The 19154-nt window shown below is 40.7% G+C and overlaps 1 protein-coding gene across 4 annotated transcripts in view; it reads left to right on the forward strand.

Annotated features, from left to right (window-relative positions):
- The window catches only part of LOC126272484 (enhancer of mRNA-decapping protein 3), a 90667-nt gene that overhangs the window by 8454 nt on the left and 63059 nt on the right, over positions 1 to 19154 (forward strand). For all 4 annotated transcript variants that reach the window (XM_049975369.1, XM_049975368.1, XM_049975370.1 and 1 more), the window contains exon 2: positions 7996 to 8177. In XM_049975369.1, coding sequence (XP_049831326.1) covers positions 8014 to 8177 — 164 coding nt within the window. In that variant the 5' untranslated portion in view covers positions 7996 to 8013. The remainder of the gene's footprint in view (positions 1 to 7995; positions 8178 to 19154) is intronic.

Genomic DNA, 19154 nt, shown 5'->3' on the forward strand with positions numbered 1-19154 from the left:
TTGCTACTCTATCCTGTGCAAGCTTCTTCATCTCCCAGTACCTATTGCAACCCTACATCCTTCTGAATCTGCTTAGTGTATTCATCTCTTGGTCTCCCTCTACGATTTTTACCCTTCACGCTGCCCTCCAATTTGTGATCCCTTGATGCCTCAGACCAGATTTGAGTAACACCCAAAAAACTGTCACGGGTGGGAGCCAATTTCTTTTAACATTTATAGATGATCATTTACAACTTAGAAGGTGCCTTATGGTTCATTGGATGTTTTTATTTGTTTTTCTTACTTCTCACCTATAATATATAGAATTACTGTAATTGCTGAGTTAGAAGGTAAACTTTTTCATGTTTTTTTGTCACGGGTGGGACACTAAATACATAGTAACTTTTGTGAATTAGCTGCATACTTAATAACGGAAGTTTGTCAGAAAGATAAGATTCTGCTCTTGAAATTTAACAATTAAAACATCAACAATTGCTGCTACCCAAATTTAAACAGCTGCCAACACAAAAAGCAAACCTTTTGTTTTCCATCCTCATCTGTAGAATTGCTAACTTTGTTTAAATATATTTCCTCAGCTAATTATTTAATTTTTATAATTTTTTTTCAGGACAGTAAAATTCAACTTTTGTAGATTCGAAAAACTATAACATTGTTAAATTTGGCATTTTTTTCAAAAAATAAGCCTCAGGCTCAGTTTGGGGTGGAATGACCCTAATACTTTGAGTGTTCATGCTTAATAGCATGTTATTTAGGGCATTAATACATGTAATGTGTTGCAGCTTAACTTTTAAACTAACCAGATAACCCAGAACGAGATTTTCACTTTGCAGCAGAGCACACTCTGATATGAAACTTTCCGGAAGATTAAAACTGTGTGCTGGACCGAGACTCACTCGGGACCTTTGCCTTTTGCAGGCAAGTGCTCTACCATCTGGGCTACCCAACCATGACTCACAACCTGTCCTCACAGGACTGGGTGAATTGAAGCTGTGAGTGCAGGTCGTGAGCCGTGCTTGGGTACCTCATGTGGTAGAGCACTTGTTCGCAAAAGGCAAAGGTCCCGAGTTCGAGTTGTGGTCCGGCACACAGTTCTAATCTGCCAGGAAGTTTCTAATCCGATGATGGTTAACTTTGTAGAATGTATAGAAAATGAGGGCAAACGGAAAAGTAATGCCTCTCAATTTTGTATGTGAAAATTCTTAAAGCTTTTTAAATAAAATAAATGTTATTAACATTCTATGTATTTGTCATGTCTACATATTTGCAACCCTCTGCTGCTAGGGACTTCATATTGTAGCATGGAACATGGCGGTGTAATGTTACTATATTGATGCCTGAGAAACAATGTGCTGTTACTGAATTTCGAATTAGAAGAGTTCATCCATCCACAGAGCACCCTGTCCTTTATCATGACAATGTGATACCAACAAAGAGCACTGTGACATCTGCAACAATCAAAAGCCTTGTTCACTATCATTGATCATCCTCCATACAGTCCCGACTTGGCCTCATCAGATTTCCTCCTGTTTCCAAAACAAATTTCCTTCCGTTTCCAAAACTTAAAAAAACTTAGAGGACTTCACTTTGATAATAATGAAGTGGTGCAAGCAGAGCTGAGATTGTGGCTCCAATCAAAGAACTCAAATATTGTACAGTAATGATATCAACAAACTGGTATTCCGTTGGGAGAAATTTGTTTGGCATAAGGTTGACCATGTTGAGAAATAAATATGTAGACATGGAGAATAAAGATGTAATATCTTAATAAAATTTGTTTTATATAAAAAGCTTTACTGGCTTTTCAGCATGCTCTTGTAGTAAGCTCATAATTTTGTTATGCACATTAGGGGAAATTTATTTTCATATTACGATTAATACTTGTGACTATTTACAGATTACACTAACAAATACTTGAATTAACACTTTAGAATGACTTGATATGTTTTAAGAGCTGTATTAAATTGGATACGAATTGCCATTCTTTAACACTGAGAGGTGTTGGAAGCAATAAGGCACAAATCCACAAGGAACTAAGTTGAAACACCTCTGGCCATTCAGGTTGTTTTGGGCTATGTAAATTTTTAAGGTCAGTGCAAGGAAACAGACTACCAGATGTCCCTTCACCCTTTCGATTCCCTCTTCCAAGCTTGTTTATTCAAAACTTGTGCTTAGTCTCTTGTGATCTATTTTGTATAGGGACATTAAATCCTTCCTATCTTCCTCCCTTCCTCTTCTGAAGTTTCTTGTTCTGGCATTAATTGTTATATGAATGTGTGTGGAAAGAAAAACGTAATTGGTGATTCTGCTACTTGAAAGTAGATTGATGAACAGAAAAAATGTTTCACTCTAATCCTGTAAGAACTGGGGTGCTTTTGCACAGCATTCTGTGTGCTTGGTCTGTTTTGGTATCAGTGACATTTGCTGGAGCCATCCTCTCACTCCCAAATGTTGACAACATCTAATTTGTGCAAAGTATTCTGTATTGCAAAGATCTGAATAATCTGTCCGTAATGTCCATTCACCTTTCTGTATGGATTTCCCAATGATGACAAGGAAGGTTGTGGATTGATCTTACCAAAGTATTGAGACAGGCAGTGCTTGTCTTGGTGGCAGCTGTGGGGTCACTTTCTTCCCCTAGGACTGATAATGACAGCTCTTCATACTTCCACATTACTATCAGGCTTCAGTACAGTGTTTGATATAGTTCTGCACTGCCACCCAAGGGACTAGCTGTGTGACTGAATTGAACACAACACGTCATCCTCTATAGAAAGAAATCTCAGGTGTAAAAGTAACATGGGTGTATGTCAAAGGAGAGTTATTGAACTGTTTGGGAATTCAATGAGGCTTTTTGCAGATGATGTATGCAGAGACGTCACAGCATACAAAATTGTAGCAAAATGCAGGAAGGCTTACAGTGGGTCATAGCATAGTGCAGGGATTGGCAACTGACCCTCAACATTGACAATGTAACATATTTTGCATAAATAGGCGGAAAGAAGTATTACTGTGTGATTAAACAATTGCAGAACAATCACTGGAAGCAGCCATGCCCAGAAAATATCTAGGAGTATTTAGACAGTGCAGTTTAAAGTGAAAATAAAATCATGAAATGTAGTCCATCAACAAAGGGGGTAGCTTACAAAACACTTGTTCGAACAATACTCGAATATTGCTCGTTAGTGTGGGATGTGTACCAGACAACCAGACAGCATTGATAAGAAATAGAGAAGAGGAATGGGTTTCATTACAGGTTCATTTAGTGAGCAGGAGATCATCAGAGATGCTCAGTCAACTCCAGTGGCATGCACTACAAGAGAGGTGTTGTGCATCATGGTATGGTCTACTGTTAAAATTCTTAGTGTGTTCATTCGTAGAAGAGTCAACTAATATAGTGCTTCCTGCTGTGTATATCTGCCAAAAAAGACCATGAAGGTAAAGTTAGAGATTCCAGTTCACACTAAAGCTTGCCAGTAATTGCTCTCCTGCGAATCATTCAAGACTAGAACAGTAAAAGCAAAATTGACAGTAACACAGTCTCTTCACCACACATAGTAAGATAGCTTGCAAAGTATACATGTAGATGTCTATCTAAATGTTCTCAAGGAAGCTACTAATACATTACTATAGGATGCTGTCATAGTAACACTGTTTGAGCAGAAAGTCTTGTTATCACTGTTCATAAAAGGAATATAGTAAGTTGATGTTCAGTATTACCACTGTTAATCATGCCATTGAGTGCCATTCAGAAATCATTAGAGAATTCAATATTCTGAGATGCACAGCATCAAGAGTGTGCCGAGAACACCAACCTCCAGGCATTACCTCTTACTGTGGCCAATGCATTGGCCTTTTGCTTTACAATCCAGAGCAGCGGCGTGTGTATGAAGTTCTGAGTGTTAACAGACAAGCAACACTGTGCGGAAAAAACTGCCAAAATTAACGTGGAATGTACGACAGAACGTATCTGTTAAGATAATGCAGCAAAATTTGGTGTTAATGGGCTATGGCAGCAAATGATGACTGATGCAGTGCCTGTCTTGGGCTCATGATAATCTTGTTAGGTTCCTTGACGACTGGAAAATTGTGACATAGTCAGATGAGTCCAGATTTCAGCTAGTAAGAGTTGATGGTAGGGTTTGAGTGTGGTGCAGGCACCACAATGCCATGAACTCAAGTTGACAACAAAGCACTGTGCAAGCTGATGGTGTGGGCTGTGTTCACACAGAGCACCAACTTTGAAATGCCTATGTGTGGCTACTTGGAGACCATCTGCAGCCATTCAATGATGGAATTTTCATGGATGATAATGCACCATGTCACTGGGCCACTATTGTTCATGACTGGTTTGAAGAACATTCTAGACAATTCGAGCGAATGATTTAGGCAACCAGATCGCATGATATGAATCCCATATAACATTTATGGAACATAGTCAAGAGGTCAGTTCATGCACAAAATCTTGCACTGGCGGTATTTTGTAATTATGAACAGCTAAGGAGGCAGTGTAGCTCAGTATTACTGTAGGGATCTTTCAGTGGCCTGTTGAGTCCATGCTGTATAGAGTTGCTGCACTGCACTGGGAAAAAGGAGGTCCAGCTTGATACTAGTAGGTATCCCATGACTTTTACAGAACTTGGCAGTGTTGTGTAGCGGGGAAATACAGAAGCATCCGATTCCACTCGTCTGCTTTGACCCTTGAAGTCACAGATACAGCGGAAACAACCAGACACCATGACTCCAATATGGCGCCTATGGCGTCATTACACAAACACGAAAATACAGCGAAAAACAAACACGCACACGTTCCACAAAAAAACCTAATGACACTAATGGGACAAGCATGGGTAATGGGGGGGTTCTTGGGTGGGCACAAAGTAAATATAAACAAATTTAAACACACACCATCGTACCACACCACACAAAACGACGTAAAAACCCGACAACACAAAAGTCCCCAAATTCCACTAAACACAATATCCTCTAGAATCAGACACTTCCGTTGACCTATATAACTCAACAGCAGCTCCTGGTCCCACAAATTGGAATCGAACACTTCCCTTGACCTACATAGCTCAACAGCAACTCCCAATACCAGAACACCTACAGCCGCAACCACACACTGTAATGGAACACTTCCCTTGACCCAATACACAACAAATGCACTTAAAACAAGGAAAATAAAAATTTACCAAACAAATTTCCAGCGCCGCAACCTATGTCGCCCCCCCCCCCCCCCCCCTCCCACACACACACACACACACACAACCACAAACCAACTAAAACAAATACACAATCAAAAGGAAGACCCAACCCACTCATCCCTTCCCCCCACCCCCCACCCAACCTCCCCCCTCACCAGAAAATAAAATACCCATAAAAAAAAAACCAAATGCAAAATAAAAAAATCTCAATCGCACCCAACTACTCAACAAAATAGATCCTCCGCAACTAATTCACAAACCAACACACTTCCCCCCCCCCCCTTTCACAAACATTACCAACAACTAACTCCCCCCCCCCCCCCTTCCGGAGCTAACTAACCACCTTCGGCCTGTACATCTTACTAATAGCTCTTTAAAAAATCCCGGAGGGGGGGAGGAAAAAAAAGCCAACAAACGATTGCCCTCAGGGACGCTCTTCTGCCAACAGTACTCATCTAAATGAGACTGAAGGTTAGAAGAGCACCTCATCTCCCTCCCAAGAACTGACTTAAGGTCCCCCCCCCCCCCACATTCGTACAAGCCCCCGTCTCATAATTTTTAAAATCTAAACTATGGTTAACAACTAAATATTGTACCCCCTCTCACCCAACCACCTATAATAAGAAAAAGCATCGGAAACTACAGTGGAACCCAGTTCTATAAACTCCTTAATTAACCCCACTAATTCCGCCTTAGATCACCCATACACAACCCTAAAAACACATTCCGAACACCAATCCCCACACACGGGGACCAACCACAGACTTACCCCTCCCATACTTCCTTTTCCCAAACTGCGACTTGTCCACCTTCACCACAACCCCAGGCCCGCCCATCTTATCCCTGTCCTTAATAAACCCAGAACATACTTAATGGCAAAACAGACACCAGTCAAGCACACTCATCTCATTCACGCCAGTCTCATGTGCGCAAAAACTTTGAGAGGCTCTATAACAAAAGTAATACGTCAACAACACAATCTCGCGCATGTCCAACCTAGACTTTTTGAACCAGGAACCGCAGCATATGGAGCGCCATAGGTTATCCCTATGGCACTGCCACACATGACTGTCCCTGGTCCGAGATGCCAGAACTTTTGCCAATGTCATTTCATTCTGACAGACAGCGCACTTAACCACCTCTGCAATCAACCCAAAAAGCTGTAGAAATTTCATCAGTTCCAACTGGGTCGTGCCCATCATAGCATGGAGTTGCACACTATTTTATCGGTCATATCCATACCTAACAAGAGCAACAACAAATTAATTTATTCAAATTAACACACAGTCTACAATGAACATCACTACAATAACTTTCACGCAAAAACACTAAATCGTTAACTCACTGAAACCAATTCCACTCCAAAAACACAGCCGAAACGAGAACCAGCCACTAAACCCAATACCCCACACAACACGAAACCCTTAAACACACCACCAGAGGCTACCACGAACTGCAAGAAGACGACACCTACAAACAAGCCATACTCACAAACCAAACTCTGTTCCGTCATGACATCACGCACCACAACAGCCTTAAGTCACAGGTCAAAGCCAATGGGTGAGATCGGACACTTCGGTCGACCCTGTAGTGGTGGAGAGGATTGCACTTTATTGAGAATGGGTGTTTCTTCTGTGCTGTTCTGGTAGTAGAGTAAAAGTTGAAGATAAATGAGAGGGAGTGCAATGATTGAGAAGACAATATAGGAGAAAAGGGTGTGTTAGTCTTTACATTAATGGGTACATATCCGTGATAATTGTTCATAGCCAGGAGTGATATCGGAAAAGTGTACGTCACATATGTATCACACACTACCATTTTTTGCCAGTCCAGCCAGTGTGAGCTCTCGTACAATAGTCTTTGTAAAATAGGATCACGGTAATAGAGTATGGACAGTATTAGTGACTAAAAGTTTGTTTTTAAGTTCAAAGGATGCACATTTTTATATTTCTGTAGGAATTAAGTGACACTGACAACTTCTTACAGTTAGAATTTGTGTGTTCAGTGCAGTCCAGCGCAGTCCAGTCCAAGTTATGGTCCTCCTTTCCTTTGCAGAAGTAGTAGTTATTTCTGTGCTGTTCAGTACCAAGGGTTCATGAGATTCTTTGAACTGAACTATCTTAACTCCATTACACTGTGGCTTTTATTGGGCATTTGCGCAGCGAGTCAATCCATGACAGACGTATGCTGCCACCTTGCAGCAATTTCAGATGTTGGTGTCAGTGGTAGTTGTGTGTTATTGACAGTGCAAAGGAAGGAGGTACTGTGACAAAACAAAAACAGTTTGCAATGAATGAGTCTTTAGTTGATTTCCTTGTCGGATCTGCATTCAGATTTGATGGTGTGAGAACTAACTGGTTCATAAAGTTGCAGTGATTCAAGCCAGAATAAAGCCATATGGAACATTCTGTTTTGTGTTTAAATAAATTTGAAATTAGAGCAAAACAATGATCATAAATTTACTCCAAATTTTGATAGTGGTTGTACTGTCTTACACAGCAGGACAACTTGCTACTAACCTGGAATAATAGGTGTGGAAAAGCAGAAGAGCCTAGTTAAAGAACTCGTGGAGGTAATTAATTTCCTGATCCTTAAAGTCTATCATTCAGTTGCCTGTGAGTAAGTGGTTGCTGGTTTTTTTTCTTTTTATTCCATCAAACTTTTGGTTTGGGACTCTTTGCAAGATTCTCCCTTAAGTTTATTTTTTCAGAGGAGAAATTTTCCTATTTCTGTATAGGAACAAGCATTTAATATTTAATGTTCTGTCATTTTTAATTTGTGTATTTTGTAGAAAAAATAAAACATAAACATGGCAGAGAAGTGGATTGGTTATACTGTATCTATTGACTGTGGTGACACTCTGGGAAAATACCAGGGGCAAATATGTCATGTAGATGGGAAGGACCAAACTTTAACACTGAGGAAAGCATTTCGCAATGGTGTTCCGGATCCTTCCACAGAAGTGACATTGAGGTAAGCAGCTACACAATTACTTACTATCACAGTAGCAATTAAATTATCACCAGTGAATATTCACTGTGTGATTTTCTATAAATATTCCATTGGTAGACTAGTTTGTTATTACTTTACTTTTGTAGTTGCAGTAGCAAATTTGACTGACATATTTTAGTTGTGTATTTATTGTCATTTTGACTGTGTGCTTTTGAAATGGAAAAGATGTATTCCGGGATAATTCATTGTAAAATACCAATAGTGCAGCCACAGAATAGTTACAAATACACTTCACAACAAAAAAGCACTATCTGCCAATTCTGAATATGTTCAGTGTGACACCAGTAAAATAATGTAAAGGTGCAGTTGAAATGTATCAGTGTTTTCTGTTGGAATGAGACGACAGGGAATATTGCGTTTGAATATAGGATGATTGTGGGGGTCCCATGCCACGCACACACGACATCCTTGGCAGTCTACTGTCAATTGTAACTGCCCTATGTTTGTGGTGCATTGCTGGGAGATGAGAGAAAACACTGGGCCACAAGGAGTCGTGCAAGCTTCTGGGAGGGGGGGGACAGGACAGGACAGGACAGGACAGGGATGTGCCCAGCTAGTGATGGCAAGTGACTTGCTGGCAGAAATGGGCAGTTGGAGGTCTGGGTTTATTGAGGAAGTGTGAGCAGTCTGATGGGCCAAACATAGTTGATAGGTGGTGGCCTGGTCTGTGTAGTGTTATTGGCACTATGACGGTTGGTGTTTAACTGTCAGTTAGCCGCGCAGTTTGAGGCACTGTGGCACAGGTTGCGCTATCCTTCCTGCCGGAGGTTTGAGTCCTCCCGCAGGCATGGTTATGTGTGTGTGTGTGTGTGTGTGTGTGTGTTCTTAGAATAAGTTACTTTAGGTTAGTTTAAGTAGCGTGTAGGCCTAGGGACCGATGACCTCAGCAGTTTGGTTCTTTAGGAATTCACAAACATTTGAACATTCAAGGAAGTGAGCCTGCTTGGAGAGCTGTTTAGTGGCATATTGTGGATTATATGGTGAAGCAGTAATTTTGTTTTCCACCTATGTGTGAGCCTTCTGCATACTGGTTCCTTTTGGGCCTACTTGATGTTTGTCACTCCTCTGGTCCACTATTGTGAGCGGAAGGCACATGTTTGTGTTGTGCTTCTAGGATGTATATGGCCAATTTTCTGAATACATTTTCTCAGTTTGTTATAAATAAGTATTAGATTTTGATTTATTGTCTATTCGTTACGTTACTGAGCAATTTGGCTGCCTTGTTTGTGTGTGCAAGACATGCCTTATGTGCTTTCTGTGAAATCATTCTGTAGTTACCTGCCTGGCTTATTGCTTATGCAGTGCTTGCCTGCTTTCTTTGATGTGTCGTGCATGTTACTAAAATAGTGTTTAACATTTTTCGTGCTGAGATTAACTGTTAAGTACCTGCCTGGCATATTATCTAGTGTAGTGTAGTGTTGTGTTTACTCAACACTCGCCAGACTTTTAATTCATTGATGGTTTTGGCATTTCACTAGAATTGTGTTAAGGGCATGGTGCTTGTCAAACTTGTCTTATGCAGTGGTGATTTTATTTAGTAAGGACAGTGTTCAATCATACATACATGTGCGTCAAAGGACAGATTAGCCATTATTTAGTGCCTTGTTTATCAGAGGCCTCATTGTATGCTTTGATTGATATGGTGGCATTTACCAAATGATCTTTCAAAATCCTCAAAGATATCTAGCTTATAAGACAGCTGGCAAACGATTATAGCAAGTCTGCATTAGTTGTCGTTTGCTGTTTCCTGAACTAGCTGCCTGTGCAATAATTGTCTTGTCATTTGTTTATTAACAGTTTCTGTCCACCAGGCTTAGTTGATTTTGTCTGTATATTTTATCAGCTACTGCCTCTGTTTGCTTTCTTGTAATCTCTAAAATCAAGCATTTGTCTTGCTTAGGTGTTTCAATGCCATTGATTTCTTCTAAATCCTGTTTAAGTCAATCTAAGCGACACCTGATGTTTTGGTTGGCCATTGTGCTGTAAAGTTCTCTGTTTGCTACTAATTTCCATAAACCCTGAAGCACCTCCACCAGTTGTAAAGTTGTTGCATGGCCGCTGGCCATTAATTCTGTTACCCTGTATTTGTTGGAAATCCTATAATGATTCCTTGTAGAGTAATTCAGTCCCCTTAAGTTTGGCCAATAGTACTGGTAAACTGGTCTTCGTGGGTGAGGAACCTTATTCCTTAATGAAAATTGTAGGTAAAATTCTGTGGCCTGGTGCATGAACCTGATAACCCACACAATGGTACTTTTGAGATTTGTAATAAAATGCAAACTGGTGATATTTTACAGGTTGTGATTGAATTATATTTTATTTATGTTTGCCTTTGCAAAGCTAACAATATAAACTAATTATTCACAAATTTTTTGGCAATATAACATATTTTCTCTATGAAAAAAAATAAAAATGAAAATATGCACCAAACACAATTTAACCCTTTCACTGCTTGGACCTGATAAACCACAATAATTTTTTTTCCCCCTTACTCATCCTCATCCCATGAATTTTCCGACACATTCAGTGTGTGTGTGTGTGTGTGTGTGTGTGTGTGTGTGTGTGTGTGTGTGTGTGTTGCTGTTCCTCATCTTCCGTTTGTAGATCTGTCACCTTCTACCCCATGGTTTGCATGATGTAGGCACTTTCCTCCTCAGTCCAGCATAAAATTCTCGATGTTCTTCATGCATAAACTGGCACGTTTCCTTAGGTCCTTCAGTTTATCTTCATTGATTGGAAGACAGTATTGGTGGACAGGTGTTAGGCATGTTGTGGGTATCTTGCCTGTCCTTGCAATGTTTACTGCTTTGTATTTTTCCATTTCTGGCTGTGTGAATATGCAATGCATTATTTTCCTAGTAAGCATTGGTTAATCATGTGTGTGCAGCCTTTTGTTTTCTCACAATGTTGTCAGTGTCTTTCTTCCCAAATAGCAGAGAGTTCTTCAAATTTTCAACTGACAGTCTTCCTGGACCATCTGTGTCACATGGAAAGCTGATTCCTCTTGTACATTTCTCCTAATTTATACTAACCTTCTGGCCTGGTGTATAGAAAGCAGGGATTTTTCTTTCCTTCTTTTCTGTAACACCGAAGTCATAGTCACAGGATAAAAATGTGTGCCTAGGTATAGGAAATTTGTGTTCCACTGTATGGAATAGTTTACACACAGGTTTTTGTTTTGGCCTCCTCATGAGTATGACCAAGCAATCAAGTGTTTGGCTTCTGCAAGCCTTCTAATCATTTCAGGTATGCGTACAAACATGGTAGTACTTGTGATACCCGACTAGCAGTAACCTCTTATCACATATGCATGTGAGATTCTCCTTTAGAGTTATGGACGCCAAGTTTTGTGACCACAGTTGGCTGGAATAAAATGTGATACTGGTAGATATGTGTGGAATTGGTAGAATCTGCTGCATATCAAATGCTGTTGTGAAAAGTGTTTCACTTCCAGCAGCATTTGCGTTTGGGCTTTTACAGCTTTCTGAAGGTGCAGCTCTTTGTCTCTTGGGATGCTCCTTTTTCTCTATTTCTGATTTAGTGCTTCTTTAGTCATTTCTCTAACATATCCAAACTGGGCTTGCCAAAATGTAAATTAAATTACGTTCTGAAAATGTGTGTGAACAAGGTGAACATTGTTGGTTCTCATGCATTGCCAGCACAACTCTCCATATATAAGTCTTACAGCTTTCTTTCGGAGAGTTCTGGAGACAGTTACTTTCTATTAGGATTATGTCTTCTTGTGCATATTTGATATTCTTTTAATGAAATCTCGAGTAATATTCCCCCATTCTTCAGCTGTGTTGTTTGGTCTTGATTGGCATTCTTTCCATTTTGTCTTCTGTCAATGTTCCACTCATTTTCATCATGTCAATTATATAATTAATTTTTGCAATTTTAATTCCAAGAACACTGGCTAGTCCTTTTTAACAGATTACAATGTTTTCTGTACTTACAAATAGATGGTGGTGTACACTGATAGTTCTCTCTCTCTTTTCTTGGGAGCTAGCTACATAACACCTCTTTGGTGACAAAAGTGTAATTCATTCTCGGAGAAATATGTCTGTACAGTGACATCGGTAAGGCTGTACTATTGAGATCGGATATTGGACCTCATGTTCTTGAATGTTCTGGAAGTGATTCATCATGCTTATGCTTTCTTCCTCTTTCATTAGATGTTGTATAACTTGAAATTAATATGGAAAATAGAATGTTAGCAACATTAATATTCAGATTTCACTAATTTATTCTCTTTGGCCACTAGTGATGATACGGTACACCCCTTCAGTTACATTAATTGAATCAATGGTTCTCACAATAAGCAAATTCATATGTTTATCCAGTTAATAGTATGTTTCAATATTTTAAATTCAGAGTACTGCACAAGAGAATTCTTAGTTCCAATACACAGAACCACTAATGGCCTCTGTAGAGTGAAAATGGAAACAGATATAAACTTCATTATTTAGCAAATAACAGATGGCATTAACTGTCACTCAGTTGTACTAACTTTTTTTTCTTAAATGTAGGTTATCAGATTCATGCATTATTGGAAATGATTTCACCATGGTGGATATTCGTCATTGGGCCTTAAGCCATTTCTCTCTTGTGAAGAATAATTATTTGGTTGATCTTAACCTGTAATTCTGTTAACCACTTGTACTGTAGCTACTTAAACATTAAATTGTTGTGGCATAACTGTTAAAGATACATATCAATGGGCCTCAACCCATTTGCGCAGTTGCTGAGTAGAGTCAATTGATTTTCTTGAGCTACTTGATAATTTCATTTTGGCCCTTCATTGTGGGTCAACCTATGTTGTTTTTTTTTTTTTAACTGTCACCTTACTCTCCTACATATCAAGGAATGTATTTAACTGTGTATTTTATCATGGTAAGAGGTTCAATTTTTGTGTTAATAAATTCCTTGTAGTAAACTTTATTTTTATTCCCAGCTCTTTTCCACTCCCCAGCCAGCTCCCTACCACTTCAGGTCCAAAAGTATTTATTTCATCAGATGTGCTTCACAAGGATCAACATATACCCAAGTCCACTTTTAGGTATATTGTCAAATAACAAACATGGATCATATGATAAAATATTCTGTTGTAGGTTGTTGTTGTTGTAGGTTGTTGTTGTTGTTGTAGGTTGTTGTTGTTGTTGTAGGTTGTTGTTGTTGTTGTAGGTTGTTGTTGTTGTTGTAGGTTGTTGTTGTTGTTGTAGGTTGTTGTTGTTGTTGTAGGTTGTTGTTGTTGTTGTAGGTTGTTGTTGTTGTTGTAGGTTGTTGTTGTTGTTGTAGGTTGTTGTAGGTTGTTGTAGGTTGTTGTTGTAGGTTGTTGTTGTAGGTTGTTGTTGTAGGTTGTTGTTGTAGGTTGTTGTTGTAGGTTGTTGTTGTAGGTTGTTGTTGTAGGTTGTTGTTGTAGGTTGTTGTTGTAGGTTGTTGTTGTAGGTTGTTGTTGTAGGTTGTTGTTGTAGGTTGTTGTTGTAGGTTGTTGTTGTAGGTTGTTGTTGTAGGTTGTTGTTGTAGGTTGTTGTTGTAGGTTGTTGTTGTAGGTTGTTGTTGTAGGTTGTTGTTGTAGGTTGTTGTTGTAGGTTGTTGTTGTAGGTTGTTGTTGTAGGTTGTTGTTGTTGTTGTAGGTTGTTCTGGTCTTCAGTCCTGAGACTGGTTTGATGCAGCTCTCCATGCTACTCTATCCTGTGCAAGCTTCATCTCCCAGTACCTATTGTAACCTACATCCTTCTGAATCTGTTAAGTGTATTCATCTCTTGGTCTCCCTCTACGATTTTTACCATCCACGCTGCCCTCCAATACTAAATTGGTGATCCCTTGATGCCTCAGAACATGTCCTAACAACTGATCCCTTCTTCTAGTCAGGTTGTGCCACAAACTTCTCTTCTCCCCAATCCTATACAATACCTCCTCATTAGTTATATGCTCTACCCATCTATCCTTCAGCATTCTTCTGTAACACCACATTTCGAAAACTTCTATTCTCTTCTTGTCCAAACTATTTATCGTCCACGTTTCACTTCCATACATGGCTACACTCCATACAAATACTTTCAGAAATGACTTCCTGACACTTAAACCTATACTCGATGTTAACAAATTTCTCTTCTTCAGAAACACTTTCCTTGCCATTGCCAGTCTACATTTTATATTTTCTCTACGTTGATCATAATCAGTTATTTTGCTCCCCAAATAGCAAAACTCCTTTACTACTTTAAGTGTCTCATTTCCTTATCTAATTCCCTCAGCATCACCTGACTTAGACTACATTCCATTATCCTCATTTTGCTTTTGTTGATTTTCATCTTATACCCTCCTTTCCAGACACTGTCAATTCCGTTCAATCTGTGTTTACAATAATGACATTCTATATATACACATTTGTGGATGTATCATGATGTTATGCTTCTATGATGATGATGATGTTAATAGCTGCTAAACTAGTACTAAATAAGTTTAGTCATTATTTCTTACACTCAACATAAATGTATAGCCGAATAATAAAGATATATAATAGTTCTAATTCTGTAGGCACCTGAAGACTAAAGATTGATTTGTTGAAACTAGTAAGGTGTAATAAAAAGTATTTGCCACTGAAAACTGAATTTTATTCTGGAAAACAACTAGAATGTACTATAATTGGATATTCACATTAAAGTTTCCAGAGAGGGTGGATCTCAAACTCATGACCCTTCATGTGATAGTTGAACTATTTATTCACTACATGATACTGATACTTTCTCTCTCTCTCTCTCTCTCTCTCTCTCTCTCTCTCTCTCTCTCTCTCTCTCTCTCTCTCTCCTTTTTTTTTTTTTTTTTTTTTTAAATCTTCATCTGTGGCAGTATTTATGTGTACGGAAAGGATCACGAAATCCCTAATCCAGTCTGCTGGTTTTATAAATTTACTATGAGAACTGCCAATCATGAAAGTGTATAGTCAGTCATGACAGAGGACTTCCATAGCAACTTTTCCCCAGGGGGGCTCACAGTTCTTTCGTGAATTAATACATGGGGTCCTGAGCCATTGCAGCCTATACTTCCTTCCATGGCTGCATTTCCTTCACCATGTCCCTCCTTCCCTATCCTCACTCCTTCTCCACTGTCCCCTTCTTCCCCTCTCTGTGTTTAGAGTTGTTTTGACCTAGCTATACACCTGGTGCCCTGTGTTCTTTGCAATTTTCTTCCTTTTGCTTGTTCTTTCATCCCTTTTGGCATTTTATGCTTCCCTTGGGGTTCAACTTCCACTTCTAAATTTTGTGTCTTTTGTGTGAGCCATTTGGAGAACAACTCCCTCCCCAGTATCTACGACATGGTTTCCTCTCCCCCACCTGTCCTTCCCCTCTTCCTTCTCTGCCATAGTGCCCTTCAAGCCTACTAGCTCACCAGCACATACAGCCAGTCTATGTGGTGGGCTGTTATGTACCCATCTAGCTGAGCCCCCTGACAACGCAGAGATAACACTACTGATAGCCGAGTTGTTGCCTCTCCCTGTGTGCCAAGTTGTGGTTGCTTGTCATCCTGGAGCATTGAAACTCCTAGGAATGACCACCATGCCAGGCAGCCCTTGCTGTGGCTGGCTGGCTGGCACCCATGGGGAGAGCCCCTGATTGGAGTGGGTAGGGTCAGTGTGTATGCTTGGTGCATGAAGTGTATCAAGGTTCAAAAATCTGGCCATTCTTGCAGTAAGGTGCAGTCAGGCTCCCTGCTGATCGAAGCTGCTTCTGCCATCCAATCTTCAGCTCTTCGTGCATGTGATCATCTTGGCAATATCCTGGTGTCTATAACCCCTCACTAGTCCTGCAAACTGATAAGGAACTCTGGACTAATCAGGAGTGATGAAACGTTCACTTTGTTCCTCGTATGTAGAAGGTCATAAAGTCAACCACACTTATACAGCACCTTTATTCTGGCTGTTGAGGGAAATACCCTCCCTGAGAAGGTGAAGATCATATGTTACCAATTTGACATGAACCGTACATCACACAACCCATGAGATGCTTCTGCTGCTTACGTTTTGAGCATATGTCTTCCTGCCGTATTCGGACCCTCTGTGTGATGACTATGGAAACCCAGTCCATGGAGCAAGCCCCTGTATTCTGCCACCTGTGTGTGTAAATTGTTGTCACTGCCACTCGCCACGCTTGCCAGACTGCCCAGCTTAAAACAGAGAAAAGAAGATCCAAGAGTACAAGTCCCTGGATCACGTATCTTACACTTGTAGAACACCTAACGACACTCCTCGCACACACTTTGCGACAGCAATGGTGTCTCCTTCCTATATTCCTACCTTTCTGCGGCAGAAACAAGTTGAAGAAACACCCTTCTGTTTCAAGCCTCGCCAAGCTGAAGCCTATAATGAACCCTACACTGAATGTGTAAGTAAGAAAAGTTAGGAGTAGGTATTAAAAATCCATGGAGAAGAAATAAAAACTTCGAGGTTCGCCGATGACATTGTAATTCTGTCAGAGACAGCAAAGGACTTGGAAGAGCAGTCGAATGGTATGGACAGTGTCTTAAAAGGGGGTATAAGATGAACATCAACAAAAGCAAAACGAGGATAATGGAATGTAGTCAAATTAAATCGGGTGATGCTGAGGGAATTAGATTAGGAAATGAGACACCTAAAATAGTAAAAGAGTTTTGTTATTTGGGGAGCAAAGTAACTGAAGGATGGTCGAAGTAGAGAGGATATAAAATGTAGACTGGCAATGGCAAGGAAAGCGTTTCTGAAGAAGAGACATTTGTTAACATCGAGTATAGATTTAAGTGCCAGGAATTTGTTACTGAAAGTATTTGTATAGAGTATAGCCATGCATGAAAGTGAAACATGGACGATAAATAGTTTGAACCAGAAGAGAATAGAAGCTTTCGAAATGTGGTCCTACAGAAGAATGCAGAAAATTAGATGGGTAGATCACATAACTAATGAGGAGGTACTGAATAGAATTGGGGAGAAGAGGAGTTTGTGGCACAACTTGACTAGAAGGACATGTTCTGAGGCATCAAGGGATCACCAATTTAGTACTGGAGGGCAGCGTGGAGGGTAAAAATCATAGAGGGAGACCAAGAGATGGATACACTAAGCAGATTCAGAAGGATGTAGGCTGCAGTAGGTACTGGGAGATGAAGAAGCTTGCACAGGATAGAGTAGCATGGAGAGCTGCATCAAACCAGTCTCAGGACTGAAGACCACAACAACAACACTGAATGGGAATCTGTGCAGGCTCTAACCTCTTCACGTGACATGACCCCAGGCTCGGATTCCGTCCACAAACAGATGATCCAACATGTGGACGCTACCCAGAGGCAATATGTACTCGCATTTGCCCCACAAGTGCCTTCCCCTCGCTATGGTAAGGCAGCATAGTTATCCTGCCCAGGAAGAACCCAATGTCTGGCAACAACTATCTACCAATGTACTTTGTAAACTGCTCGGGAGGATGATTAGCTTCAGGTTACTTTGGGTACTTGATATTGGGGCCTTGTGTCTCTGTATCAGTGTGGCTTCCAGGAAGGATGATCTACAACTGACCATTTAGTAGATTGGAAGCAACTATTGAACAGACATTTACTAACTGCTGACACTTTGTCGCAGTCTTCTTTGGCCTACGTAAGGCATACGACACAACTTGGCACCATCACATTTTAGTTACCCTCTATGACTGGGGCTTTTGCAAACGCTTTATTTTTTATCTAAGATTTTTTATCCCACCGGCTCTTCCAGGTTCGAATTGGCACCTCACTCCACACCCCTCAGACCCAAGAGAACGATATCCCACCGGGTTCTGTGTTAAGTGTCACACTCTTTCCCATTGCCATCAATGGGCTTGAACCTTTTCTTGGACCTTTGGGTACCATTCTGTTGCCGCTCCCACTTGGTATCATCTGCTGAACACCTGCTCCAAGGCGCCATCTGATGGGCCTCTGACTTCCAGTTTTCTCCATCCAAAGTGTGGGTTATACATTTTTGCTGTTGACCCACCCAATCCAGAACTTTTTTTAGCTGATCAGCACCTAGATTATGTAGCACAGTTCCACTTATTGGGCCTTCTTTTTGATAAAAAGCTGACTTGGCTGCCTCATATTCGCCACCTGAAGACTGCATGCAGGCAGAAGCTTAATACTCTCTGCCTCCTGGCACAAACATCTTGGGATGCAGACTGTGCTACTCTTCTTCCTTCTCTACCATGCTCTGTTTTTGTCCAGATTAGATTACGGTTGTTAGGTTTATGGTTCAGCAGCTCCTTCCACTCTGAAACTACCTGGCCCCGTTCATAACTGTGGGGTGTGGCTGGCTGTCGGTGCCTTTTGCACTAGTCCCGTCAACAGCCTCCTCGCAGAAGCGGGGATTCCCCCTCTGCAAATACAACGGAGCCATCTCCTGGTTTCTTAAGCAATCGCCATTCGATGATTCCCTGACTATCCCGTGTACCCCATCCTTTTTAGAAATGAGGGATGTTTCCCTCGTGATACCCATCCTTGGATGGGGTCGCTGGATTGGAATGCATCTCACTTCCCTCCATCGGGATCTCCATCTTCATATCCACTCCCTGGAAACAGCCCTGTGTGTTTCTTCCCATGTCCCCCTTGGATGGTGCCTTGACCACAGATAAGGGTCGACTTGTTCCAGAGTCCTGAGGTCTCTGTCGCCCCCGTGGTATTCCAGCATCATTTACATTCCATACTTGATGAGTTCAAGACTGCTACCATCTTCTACATGATGGCTCTAAAACGATGGATAAGACGGGATACGCTTGTCTCTCATGGCATGGAACACCATTTATTGCCGAGATCAAGTAATGTGTTAACAGCAGAGTTGCTAGCCATTAACAGGGTCCTCCATTTTAGTATGCAGGCCTCCTCCACAGTGTTTCAGTGTGTACCAACCCAATGAGCAGCCTGCAGGCTATAGACTGATGCTACTCTCAT

This window comes from Schistocerca gregaria, chromosome 5 (assembly GCF_023897955.1).
Source record: "Schistocerca gregaria isolate iqSchGreg1 chromosome 5, iqSchGreg1.2, whole genome shotgun sequence".
NCBI lineage: Eukaryota > Metazoa > Arthropoda > Insecta > Orthoptera > Acrididae > Schistocerca > Schistocerca gregaria.